The following is a 13,257-nucleotide window of genomic DNA, read 5'->3' on the forward strand; positions in this document are numbered from 1 at the left end:
TCTTTGTGGTCCTTTTCAACCAAGGCTGTTCTATGATTCTATGACACAAAATGCAGTACTATTTCATGGCAGATAGGACTCTTTCCTGCTTAGGCTTGCTCTTACCCACCACTGAATTTACTGGAAGAGGTCATTGGTGCAAATTGCCTGGATCTGACCAAGCTGAGAGAGTTTTCAGCAGGCTTCTATTCTGCAGACAAACCCTGCTCACCGAGTGCTGTTCTCTTTGGGTGTTCAGACTTGGCAGGCCATTTGGAGCTGGTCCTGAGTCCCCTGGAAGCAGGGATGTGGGTGGAAGTACTGTGAAATCACGTGTGAGTTGACTTAGCCTCCAGGTGCCTGTCTGAGAGTGCGGGTGTCCTTGAGTGTCCCTAAACATACAGAAGTGGTCGCTGTGGTGCATGGCATGTCCTAATCTCACCCAGCAGGTTAGGGCTTTGGTGCTTCTGGCCCAATTACTCTTTAATTACTTGTACAATGAGTAACAGCTTCCAGATGTACTGCTAGGAGAGAACAAGAAGCTTGCTCTGTACACCTACCAACTAGGCTATGGAGCTATTGATTACCTGAGATGGTTGCCATAATGAGGTGCTTTCCCTAATTTGCTATGAGCTTTTGACCACAGGGAAGAAAAAAAAAACCTTGCCAGCAAAACATCAGTGAAAACCAGCACCTTACCATATAGTGCAGTAATCTGGTGCTGTCCAGCAGAAGTACTGAGTGTCAAAAACACCTGAGCCACTTTCCTGCAAGAAGGACATAAGCAGCCCTGTGCCTACACCCACAGCTTGTGTGGCCCAGAGCGTGGTGTTACCTGCTTGCACTCTTTCAAGGGTTATATTGCTCAAACCATTCAAGCAATAATGTGTGTTTAAAGTATAAACTGCATGGGATTAATACAGTTTTGATTCTGCTTCTCTGTCATTTTTTGACATAATGTAAACACTGCAAGCAATAACATGTACTGGAAAACAAGTTGCATTTGTTAACTGAAAAAGCTATAAGGAAATAAATACTGTGCTCTCAGTGGTATCAGGTGGCACCGTTGATTCTTTTATAGGAGTGTTATGAAAATTGTTTTTCAAGTATCATGTACAGTATGGCAAGATACAGATCCTGCCATTTGGATGTTTCTTTCTCAGGGACAAGCAGCAAATCTGCATGATTCCCATGTCCTAAATCTCAGTAAGTGGACATGTTTTAAATGTTTTTCCCCCTGATTTCTTCATGAACAAGTCCAAATCCACTCCCTGGAACACAGTGGACCTGTACTGTGTAACAGAGAACTGTGCTCTCCTAATTCCTACAATAGGTAATCAAATGTCTTCCAACCTCAGCACGTTTCACTGTTTCCTTGTAATGCCTATCCTCACATCCATGTGGTCTTATGTGCTCCCTCATTTCACAGTGACTCCACTCTTGTGAGAGCTGCTGACACCAGTGAAATCTTGTGTTTGATATTGGGTAGCGCAAGTCACATCCCTTAACTTATGGCACCCATAAGTTAAAAGAGCTGTGATTCTGCTTAAACAAACCCCAGGCTGCTCTACTGAGCCCAAGCAATTCCCTCTTGGACCATTGGTGCTGCTCAGCAACTCACTCTGACAACCTGAGAGCCCTCTGACTCCCTGTGTTTCCCTGCCCAAGCATGCAGTTTCTAGCTGTGTAGGGCTCCACTGTACCTACAGCAGTGGAGCTGAGTTTGCAGATGATGTTCACACTAAGCAGTAGCACTGTTCTGTGCCAGGGCTGGGTTCAGAAGTCTGTGCTTCATTCTCTTCTGCTTTTGCTGATATCTGTTTGGAAACCTTCCCAGAGAATGACTAGCCACTTGTAAAATAAAAAAGCATTTCAGTGTGAAATCTGAAAAAATGAATGTTGATAAGATAAAAAGTGTGAAGGTAGGCCTTTTCTGGGAAGAAAACATTCCCAGAAAAGCATTGGAAAAACTGTTTGTTTTTGCCTGGATGAGTTGCTAAGGAAACAAAAGATATGGAATTATGTCCCATGTATATACATACACGTATGCAAGTGTTTGCCCACACTCCAGTAGCCATTGAACAATTTAACAGAGCAGAGGAAGCCTCAGAGATATTAAGCTGCTACCAGTTTTATCAAAGTAGACAGGCAAAAAGAAAGACGTTGTAAATGCTCTTGTTAAAAAAAAGACTGCAACAAGAGCTGAACCTCTGTTAGATAACAGTGAAACCATATGAGACCTTAGAAACACCCTAATTGCAGACAAAGCTTCTCATCTTGAGAACAAAAGCCAACCAACACTTAGAGGAATCCAAGTTCTATTTCCTCCTCTGTTCAGTATTAATTAAATAAAGAGCATAATTATCAGCAACAGTATATCAAAGTAAATCACTGAATGCAAATTAAACAGGTTGATTGTAATCCCAATGCAATGCTTCAATTCAAAATCTCTCCACAGCTACCTGAAAGGAGGTTGCAGGAAGGGGGTATCAGACTCCTTTCTGTGGTGACAAGTGATAGGAAACATGGAAATGGTCTCCAGTTGTGCCAGGGTAGGTTTAGAATGGGTACTAGGAATAATTTATTCATGGAAAGTGTGCTCAGGAATTGGAATGGACTGCCCAGGGAAATGGTGAAGCCCCATCCCCAGAGGCATTTAAGGAATGTGTGGGCATGACACCAAGACATATGGTGTAGTGGCAGGACTTGGTCGGTCAGGCTGACAGTTGCACTTGATGATCCTGGAGGTTTTTTCCAACCTCAATGATTCTATGATTCACTTTTTATATTCCTGAAAGATTTTTTTTTCCAGCAAAATGGATAAAATTGCTTGTTTCCTACACAGTATCATTTGTCACCTTGAAAAGCCTCTTGGGATTTTGGTGTGAGGGAAGTTCATTGCTGAGGGTATTTTATACATCTCAACACCAGTTAATGTTTGGCTCCACTCTAATCTCTCCTGCTTGCTGTGCTTGTCTACACTGCTGCTTTGAATGGCTGAGCTCAGTATAGCTAGCTACCTCATTGTCATCATCATTGGCCTCTCTTCCCCTGGTTTAATGGTACCCCTAGCAAAATTTTCCATGATGTCATTAGTGATACTCGTAGCTGTTTTTCTGTTGGTTTGTTTTTGTTTTTTTTTTTTTGGTCACACTTTTTGTTAATGTTTAGACATTACAGAATGACCCTTCAAGTGTATGCAGAAGTGCACTATCATCAATTATATTCACTGTGAAATTTGGATGAGTTCCTTAGGATCACAAATAGCCACATGGCACCTGTATTTTGAGCACTGGGATTTTTTTGTACACAGATGTCCTGCAATTTATTTCCAAGCTTACACACACTCTAGAGTGTGTTTCCAAGAATATTTCTGGAAACTTACTTCCAGATAATTGGATTTGCAAATCCAAAAGCACAGGATGGTGCGTTTAAAAGTTCTCACACAGCCTGTGCACTGTTTCTGTGCAATAGCAAGAGTGTTATGCAATTTGCAAGCGTCTTATGCCTTAAGACACCACCATAACAAGTTAAATATTTCAAGAAGCACAGTTCCGTAATTCTATGTCTCTAGCATTTCCAGTCTTCTTCCTAAATTTTCAGGGGCTTAGGTTAGCGAAAGGAAGATAAGCTTAAGACTCTAATCAGTGTTTCCCTGAGTGACAACTTGATTGCTTGAAGATTGTCCTCTCAAGCTTAGCTTGTTTGGGACACAGAAGAGATGGAGTGACTTCCAGAAAAAGAGAGCAATGGAGGCAGGGAATGAGCCAGGGAGTTGCATAAAAGTTACAGAAATAAATCATGTTCTTATTGATGTTTTGAATGAAACTTTCTTGGCCATTTGTTTTTTGTTTTTCTTTTTTCTATTTTGCGTCCCATAAAATGTGAACAAATGCAATATTCAAGCAAAATTATTTAAAAATGAATGCTTAATGGGCCTGAAAAGAAAACTTAAGATTGTGTAACTCCCTAGTACCTACACACCTTTTAAAATCAATAGGCAGTCCCTCAGGACTGAAGGAAGTAGTTAAGTTAGCTGTCAGTGCTGAGTATTTAAATCTGAGTGATTTGGACCCCATAGTTTATTTGCTGGAGAATTCTGTGCTTTCATTTAAAAGAACAAGTTTCACAATTTATTTATGGACTGCAGTGAGATGTGGCATACATAATTATTTTCTCAAGAGAATAATCAGTACGGGAATAAAAATGTGGTGCAGGTTTCATTCCTTCTTTAACTGAAAAGGATAAATGAGTTACATACTTGAACTTTATTCTCATGGCGTTGGGATCTTTTGTTTATTTAAGGTGTTCAATTTTGCATCAAGAGAATTACAATTCAACTAGTCTGCTTACTCACAGTTAATGTATGAAAAAGGGCTGACAAAAGTTCACCAGAATGATCAACAAAAAATCGATTTTTTTTCTTCTGAATGAATCTTTTCTGAATTTTCTTATTTCTTTCATTTTCTCTTTCTCCGATACTTGCCATCCAAATAATCTCTGCTTACATGTTTGAGTTGGTGTTATTTTGAGATATGTTTGCTCTGGGTACACAGTGTAGGTACTGCAGTTATGCAGCTCAGCTCCCTACATTTCCCTTTTAACCCATGGAAAGAGACAGACTCTTCTGAAAGAAACTGTGCTGCTTTGATGCGGTCCCTGGAGAAACCTGTCTCTTCCCATTATCTGCAGAGGAAGCCTCTAAAAATGAAACTCCTCACTTCAGCACTTAAGAATACTCTAAAAAAATGTTCCCTGACACTATCGCAGTGCTCTGAGTAGATGTACTTTTTTATTATCTTGACTTATTCTTCCATTCAAACACAGGAGTGTCTTTCATCACCTCTGGCATCTCCCTTGTTATCTACTTGCCATTCTTTTTTGTAATTCCTAGTGACAATTCCTCTTGTGCTCCCATATTCTTTTCATCTCATTTCAGAATAGGCACTGTGAACTGACTTCTGTGCCACCTATAAGTGTTGGTCCTCTTCCACTGGCAAGGAACACTAGGTTAAATGCAGCCCCCTGTGCAGTGCATAGCTATAGCCAGAGATGTTCATTGCAACCTTGTGTAAGCAAGCTCCTGACCCATACCAGCAATGAGGACTTCATCTGCCTCAATGTCATTTTTGTTCCTCACTTGGGTGGTGATACCCAAGTCCATTTTCTGTTTCTCAAGTGCCAATCTCCAACCACTTGGATATGTTTCACACAAGGATCTATTCTTTTAGTCCATGCTACTTGTTTCAGTTGTTTTAATGGCTGATTGTATTTCAGACCCACGAGTCAGTATTAGAAGCAATGGCAGGATTCAAAAGCTTATATAAGGTGCCAGTAAAAAGAAGGGACAGCCCTGTTTCTTTCCTTTGAGTTATCAGTATCTCCACAGTCAGAGCATTCATAAAACTGCATTTCTTTCACCAGAGAATTGTTTTCCAAGCAAAGCACCACTGTATCTCCTTGCAGGGTTAGTATCACAAATGGGTACTCATTGACCGGCAGAAACGGGTGTTAGGAGTTAAGAGCACACGCCTGAGAAGTCCCTAGTGGTCCTACTGCATTATGACTAGGTATGTTGTCCAGAAGTGGAATGAATTCTGGTGACATATCCATCTTCTTCAGATCACACGAAATTTTGGAAACCAACCCAAGAATACAGCAATGTGGGGATTGTTTTTTTTTGCTTATACAGACCAGCGCAGGGATTTTGTCATGTGCATCTGTGATTTAGCACCCGGTACTAACAGTTGATGAAAATCTCCTGACACAGTGAATTGGTCTCACTGACCAATTGGTGAGAAGGGCAGCTTTTTATTTTGATGTTGTATAAGTTCTTCCTCTTTTCCAAGCTAACTCTGAATATTTCATCAAGCAGCAGGCACCAAAGTTAATCAAGGTTAATCAAGATACTGTCTTTACTGGAACATGAGAACAAATTAGAGCTGCGTGAATATCAGAACAGCTCAAGCTAAAAACAAGAAGAAAAAAAAGCACAGGAAGAAGCCAAACCCTCAGTATGTAAACGTTGGATCCATCTTGTATGAACCAAGTGGATGCAGAGACATGAAGAATAGTATCATTTGCTTTGTATGCTGTCATCTTCTATTCCGTGGCAGGAGCTCTCAGTAACAGAAGAATTCCTCTCAGTAACAAAATGCTAAGCCTGGCCTGATTTGCCCCTGAAAGCCGTGTGCAGCTGACTTTGCAAGTCAAACTGCAGAAATTATTTGAGAAAGGATATTTGATTCCATCCTTCCATCATTTCATGTTTTTCACTCAAGATTAAACAATACTAGCTTCTCAACATCCTTGCAACATAAGAACTGTTTTCAGTAGGGAAATTACTGTTCTGGATTATTGATTTATTGTTTCCTCAGTGGCTTTTACTAGATAAAGGAATAAATAAAGAACAGAGCAGAAGGGTAAAGAAGAGAAAGAAAACTGTAAGGAAGAGATGGCAGTGATTTTGAGGGAAGCGTTCTCATGTGTGCACCTGTTTCTAACAGATCTTTACCATTTTCCATCTTCTCTAGTTTGGAAGGCTGAACTTCACTTTAAAACTTAAAGTTGTGATCTGTTGGCCCTTGTTCCTCACCTCACACTGTAGCTCCAAGCTACTGAGCAAACAAGGGATTTGGGGTTGGAAGAAAGAGAAATCTGGTAACATAGCTTCAGATCCAGTGCTAAAGACTTTATGCTTTGTTGCTGGACAAGTCAGATACCCACATTTCAGGACTGTGTGTCAGAAACTTGGATTACACTGTAATCATATGTTTCATACTCCCAGGCAGCTGACAGCCGGAAATTCAGACTGTCTGTCACATCCAGATGCCCATTATTCTAGTGGTGAGGGCAAAATACATGAGAGAATTCACATCCTTTTCAGGAGAAGACTTACTCCTGCCTATTCATTTTCCTTTCCATGTCCCCTGCTTCCTCTGTAGATCTTGCTCCTATTGTCCCTGTTGCTCTTGCTTTCAACAAGGCTGATGCCAGTCCTGTTACTGTCATTGTGGCAGAGCTTTGGGATGAAGAAGAGTAGCAGTGGTCACAACTGAAATCCCTTCCTGTCACAGAGTCATCTGCATAAATGTTATCCATACAGAAATCAGACCTTCAGAGCTTCTTTTCTTTTCTTTTCTTTTCTTTTCTTTTCTTTTCTTTTCTTTTCTTTTCTTTTCTTTTCTTTTCTTTTCTTTTCTTTTCTTTTCTTTTCTTTTCTTTTCTTTTCCTTTCTTTTCTTTTCCTTTTCTTTTCCTTTTCTTTTCCTTTTCTTTTCTTTTCTCTTCTCTTCTCTTCTCTTCTCTTCTCTTCTCTTCTCTTCTCTTCTCTTCTCTTCTCTTCTCTTCTCTTCTCTTCTCTTCTCTTCTTTTCTTTTCTTTTCTTTTCTTTTCTTTTCTTTTCAACAGAAACTATACTCTCAACATTCTTCCCTACAAAAAATAAGAATAAAAATAAAATAAAAATAAAAGCGTGGCTTCCCACTGGGCAGAAACATTGGGGCAGTCATATTTGGCATGAAACAAAATTGTGCCAGATTGTGTGTTAATGATTAACTGGCCTAGATGGTCCCTGTGCTTTGGCACTATTCAGTTTACCTCTAGAGATAGACCTAAAGTAGCCCACCTGTTCCAGCTCTGCAGCAGCACCCTGTCTTGAGATACAGGAACCAATGGTCTAGTTGTCTTGAGCTGAATCATATTGTTAGTGATTGTTGTTATAATTCCATGAAGGAAGGCTCTAACTTTGTGATATTTCAGACATATAGCTGTAGACATGTGGGGTCTTCCTTCCAGCTCCTAGTCCAAAACTCCTTCTGATGTGCAAGCACAAGGATAGGTGAAATTCTCCCCAGGACACAGCCAACACTGACCTGATGTCACATTATTTACAGAATCTCTATGCTTCAGGCAGATTAGAAAAAATGTGGCCAAACTGTTCTACCAGTTTGCAGAACAGGATTCCAGTACCTTGTCTGCTTTGTTTTTGAAAATGCAAGTGCTCTCAACCATAACCTACATAATCTTGTGGGATGTCCTCCTGCAGGACAAGGCAAAATGCCAGCTAGAAGTTGAGGAGGAAAGTGGCAAAGAAAACTCTTCTTTGTGTTTCAAAGGGCTCTTCATGCTTTCTAGACAAATTAAAGAAAAACAATTAAAAGAGTACTCCGAAGACACCATGCACCTGTATAACCTAACTCAGACCCATCCCAGCCTTCCCTCTAAAGATTTACACATCTCTGGAGGTGTTCAAGGCCAGACTGGATGGGGCCCTGGGCAACCTGGTCTAGTATTAAATGGGGAGGTTGGTGGCCCTGCCTGTGGCAGGGGGGGTTGGAGATTTATGATACGTCAGGTCCCTTCCAATTCAGGCCATTCTGTGATTCTGTGATTTTGGAGAGCTTTTTGAGGCAGAGGGCTTCCAGCTGTGCATACCCAGACTGTGCACCTGAGTTGTTCTGTGGGATGAGCTGTAACAAAGAGAAGGACTTTGGGAATCACAAGCAAGGCTCCAGGACTGCTAGTGTATTACTGTCAGGGACTGATAGTTGTAGCCCACAGCAAGTGTTTGAAGAACTCAGATCTGCAGAAGTGACACACACGTGCTGTTTTAGGAGTTTTCTCTACGTGCCTCCACGGGCATTACCGCCAATAAACCATCACTCTTCAGAAGGCCATCTGCTTGCCATTAGCATGGATTTCTGAAGAATTGTTAACAGCTGAGTCTGCCAGATAATCACAGGGTGGTGGAGCTGGGGCCTGTCCACAGGGGGGAGAGACACATCTCTTCCTGAAAAGGCAAAGGAATAAGGCTTGAGGCATTGCGATTGGAGTGGAGTTCTTGTAGTCAGGACATTGCTAATTCAGATGTTATTCATGCAGTAGTGGATAAGGGACCTTCTGCATCACTGGACTCTTCCAGCTGAAGTGCAAGACCTACTACTATGGCTACACTTATTTCAGTATCTGTTACTTTCCTGCAGCTCACGCAGATGTATCCTCAAGCACTATTTTCACAGCACTGGCTAAAGTGCAGCCTGTCAGTGGTTTCTGCAAGCAGAAGCTCCAGTGTGCATCAGCAGTTGCAGGGCTCACCAGTCTCACTCTTCTCAAAAGCTGCCACTTTGCAAACATGAAGTGAAAAACTTCCCCTAACACTTTCTGCTATTGCTGATGACACCTTTTCTGCAACACATGAGCTCTTCACCTTGCTGCTTTCCACAAATGTTTGAGCTGGTCCTTTCCCTTGTATTATTTTGGAACACGCACGTCCGAGGAATTTCCACAACTCTACGAGATTATAGAATCATAGAATTGTTTAGGCTGGAAAAGATCACTAAGAAGATCACAGCAGTCCAAACATCAGCCCATCCCCACCATGCCCACTAACCATGCTCTCAGTGCCACATCACAGAGTTCTTGAATACCTCCAGGGAGAGTTAGTTTACCACCTCCCAGGACACTATCCATAACAGAAGAAAGATGTTGCAGACTGTTCTTCACAAGACTGCAGTATGCAGGAGACACATTAGGGGAATTTAGTAACCGTAGCTGAAGAGGTATTTGTGAACTTCAATAGTATCATATTGATGCCTAAGCTCTTCTGTGGATCTGAAGATCCACAGAAGATCCACAGCCTGCATGCTCATAGCTGCACATTACTGTGAACGTATTTGGGCTTGAAAGCATTAAAGCCAAACTTCTCAAACTCTATTGCCTACCTTAGACATTTTATTCCCACTTAATGTAAAAACCAGAAGTTCTTTTTAATTCCTGAAGAAGAGCAAGCTCCAAAGTCTGTAGCTGCAGGTGCTGGAGTGAGCACACTCCCTATCCATCCAGATGACTATCATGCTAATGGCTTATTGCCTGCCCGTGGGAGCTTTGTTGGTTACACCTGGAAGCACGTAACCTGTCAGGTCTATTCAAAGCAGTAGTCCTAGGGGTGCACTTCATCCATGCTCACAACCAGCCTGATGGTTTGCTGAGTAACACCTATGTCAGATTTGTGAGAGAGGCCCTGAGCTGGAAGGACAGATAGAATGGGGAAAGGCAAACCTTGGGGCCCTATCAACTGCCTCCCAGAATGGCTCTGGGCTGCATGGTTCTGACCTGCTTCTACTGCATCTGCCCAAACCAAAGCTTCTTCCAGCTTCCACTCTTTCTACTTCTGTAACTGCCGTCACATCCAGAAGCTTCCACAGGCTCTGGCATTCCTGTGACCACAGCAGTATCAGTCAGTCTGTAGTTATTTGCTCTTGCGCGCCATTAAGAAGGTGCCAGATTTTTTGGTAACTTTAAGCACTGTCCAAACTCATGGCTAACTTTGGTCTGAAGAATTACAGGTACAAAATATAGGGGCTCCTAACACTTTGTGTGTGAATCACAGAATCATAGAATGGCCTGGGTTGGAAGGGATCTCAAGGATCATGAATCTCCAACCCCCCTGCCACATGCAGGGCCACCAACCTCCCCATTTAATACTAGACCAGGCTGTCCAGGGCCCCATCCAACCTGGCCTTGAACACCTCCAGGGATGGGCATCCACAACCTCTCTGGGCAGCCTGTTCCAGCACCTCACCACTCTCACAGTAAAGAACTTCCCATTGACATCCAACCTAAATCTTCCCTCCTCCAACTTAAAACCATTTCCCCTTGTCTTGCTGTTATCTACCCTTTCAAAGAGTTGATTCCCCTCCAGTTTGTAGGTTCCCTTTAGATACTGGAAGGCTGCAATAAGGTCACCCCACAGCCTTTTTTTCTCCAGGCTGAACAAGCCCAGTGCCTTCAACCTGTCTTCGTAGGGGAGGTGCTCCAGCCCTCTAATCATCTTTGTGGCCATCCTCTGGACCCTCTCCAACAGCTCCCTGTCTTTCTTGTATTGGGAGCCTCAGACCTGGACACAGTACTCCAGATGGGGCTCACAAGAGCAGATAGAGAGGGACAATCACCTTCCTGTCCCTGCTGGCTGCTCCTCTTCTGGATAGAGCCCAGGATACCATTTGCTTTCTGAGCTGCAAGAGCACACTGCTAGCTCACGTTAACCTTTTCATCCACCAGGATCCCCAGGTCTTTCTCTGCAGGGCTACTCTCAAAGACTGCTCCTTCCAGTCTGTATATACGCCTAGGATTCCTCTGGCCCAAGTGTAAAACCTTGCACTTTGCTGTGTTGAATCATTAGATTCTCCTGGTGCCACCTTTCAATTCTGTTGAGGTCCCTCTGAATGGCATCCCTTCCTTCCACTGTGTCAACAGCACCACTGAAGTACTTTGCACTACCACAGAGCTGTGCCTAGATATTGTTTTTTTTTTCTCAGGGTTGTTCTGAATTAAGTAAATATTCAGAGAAGGCCCACAGCCTGAGTTGGGCAAGATACAGATGAAAAGCAAGCAAGCAGCGTGCTCTCGCAGTCTGGAAAACCAAAATAGCAGCCGCCAGCAGGGATGGGGGGAGATAGGGATGGGATGTCCCCCTCTACTCTGCCCTTGTCAGGCTCCATCTGGAATACTGAATCCAGGTCCAGAGCCTCCAGTACAGGAAAGATGCAGAACTGTTGAAGTGGGTCCAAAGGAGGGCCACAAAGATTACAAGAGGGCTGGAGCACCTTTCCTATAATGAAAGGCAAAGGAAGCTGGGCTTGTTTTGCTTGAAAGCTCTATAAGACCTTAAGGGAAGACTACAAACAGAAGGGAGAGTACCTTTTTACATGGGCATATAGTGATAGGGTGAGGGGGGATGATTTAAAACTATTAGAGAGGAGATTATATTAGCTACTAGCAGAAAATCTTTTACTCAGAGGGCAGTGAGGCACTGGCTGCCCAGAGAGGTTATGCTTGGAGACATTCAATGTCAGGCTGGACGGGGCTCTGAGCACCCTAAACGAGCTGTAGATATCGCTGCTCACTGCAGGGAGTTAGATCAGAGAGCCTTTAAAGGTCCCCTCCAACTCAGACGATTTGATGATTCTTCGCTAAGTCTGCTCAAGGGAAGACGGTAACACCGCCCCCAGCAAAGCAGCGGACTCATTAACCCTCACTGCCCGCCCGCTCCCACCGCCCGGCAGCCGCCCCTTCCGCCGGCAGCCCCGCCTCCTCCTCCCGGCAGCCTCGGCCGGCATGGCGGCGCCCAGCGCTTAGGTTTGCACGTGTGGTCCGCGCTCCGGAGTTAGAGCCGCTGCCATGAAGGGCAAATCCTCGGCCCACAAGTCGGGGAACACGCACCGGGTGAGCGCACGCCTCGTCGGGCCGGGTGGCAGCCGGGGTGGGTCGCTGGGTTTTCGTCCTTACTCCTCATTGAGCTGTGGTGCAGCCGTGGAGGGACGGAGAGCTCTGCAAGGCTGCAGGACTGCTCCCAAAAGGCTCTCTGTACTGCAGGGGAGGTGCGGCTGCTGGCCTCGCCAGGCTCACAGCACGAACACGTGTGTCCTTTTGTTTTACAGTTTCTTACCTTCTCGGAACGCTTAAGTAATGTTAATATCGATATTATTCATCGGATTGACAGAACTGGAAGCAGTGCTGAGGTGAGAAAAGCAACAGCAGTCATTTTATGCTATAGGACCGCAGGTCACTCCACAAGTAGACACGTGCCCTGAAAGATATGCTTACGTTTTTCTTTGGGGAAGAGTTAGGAAACACCACTCTTCCATGAGCTTCTTTCTAAAGTTTCATTCACTGTTTTGTTCCCTTCTTCTTTTAGAAATCCTAGTCATATTGACAGTGTCACCCTGATCACTTCCACATAACAAGAGGGCCTGTGGGTGACCATCAGCAGTCCTGGGTCCTGTCCTACAAAGGCCTAAGGGTGCTGAGTAGGTGCAGTACTCTCAGGGAAGCACCTTTAAAGGTGCTTTCCAGCTCTTTATAGATGATTTAAAAAAAAAAAAAAGCTATGTGTCTTGCAGATCATCACTGTGAATAGAGTGCAGCTTATTGTCTCCTGGCTTGCTGGATTGTTTTTCTAAGCTTCTCACTGAATAGCCATGAGGATGCCTAAATAAACCCCTAAGCATTTTTTTTTCCTACTGGGTGGTCGTGGTTCAGCATCTTAGGTTATTAAGTCCAGTCAACAGAAGTCTAAAAAGCAGTTATGTAAGCAAGTCTTGTCACCAGAATATAAGTTAAGTGGTTTTTTGAATGTGGAAATGAAGGTCTAATTTTCAGACAAATCTCGTGGCACCCTTTGGAAGGAACTCATCAAGATTTCTTAAAATATTCGAAAAATGTTTGAAGCACTTGGTAGTACTTTTCACTGGATCTTGTCATCTTTACTGGCTACATC

The 13,257-nt window shown here is 43.4% G+C and overlaps 1 protein-coding gene across 2 annotated transcripts in view; it reads left to right on the forward strand.

The window, feature by feature from the left end:
• Positions 1 to 12,089: 12,089 nt before the first annotated feature.
• The window catches only part of UTP20 (UTP20 small subunit processome component), a 60,852-nt gene continuing 59,684 nt past the window's right edge, over positions 12,090 to 13,257 (forward strand). For both annotated transcript variants that reach the window (XM_042889609.1, XM_042889610.1), the window contains exons 1-2: positions 12,090 to 12,203; positions 12,419 to 12,499. In XM_042889609.1, the coding sequence (XP_042745543.1) occupies positions 12,159 to 12,203; positions 12,419 to 12,499 (126 nt within the window). In that variant the 5' untranslated portion in view covers positions 12,090 to 12,158. The remainder of the gene's footprint in view (positions 12,204 to 12,418; positions 12,500 to 13,257) is intronic.

The sequence above is a fragment of the Lagopus leucura genome, unplaced genomic scaffold, assembly GCF_019238085.1.
Source record: "Lagopus leucura isolate 7727_CA_CO unplaced genomic scaffold, USGS_WTPT01 Super-Scaffold_100159, whole genome shotgun sequence".
NCBI classification, from domain to species: Eukaryota; Metazoa; Chordata; class Aves; order Galliformes; family Phasianidae; genus Lagopus; species Lagopus leucura.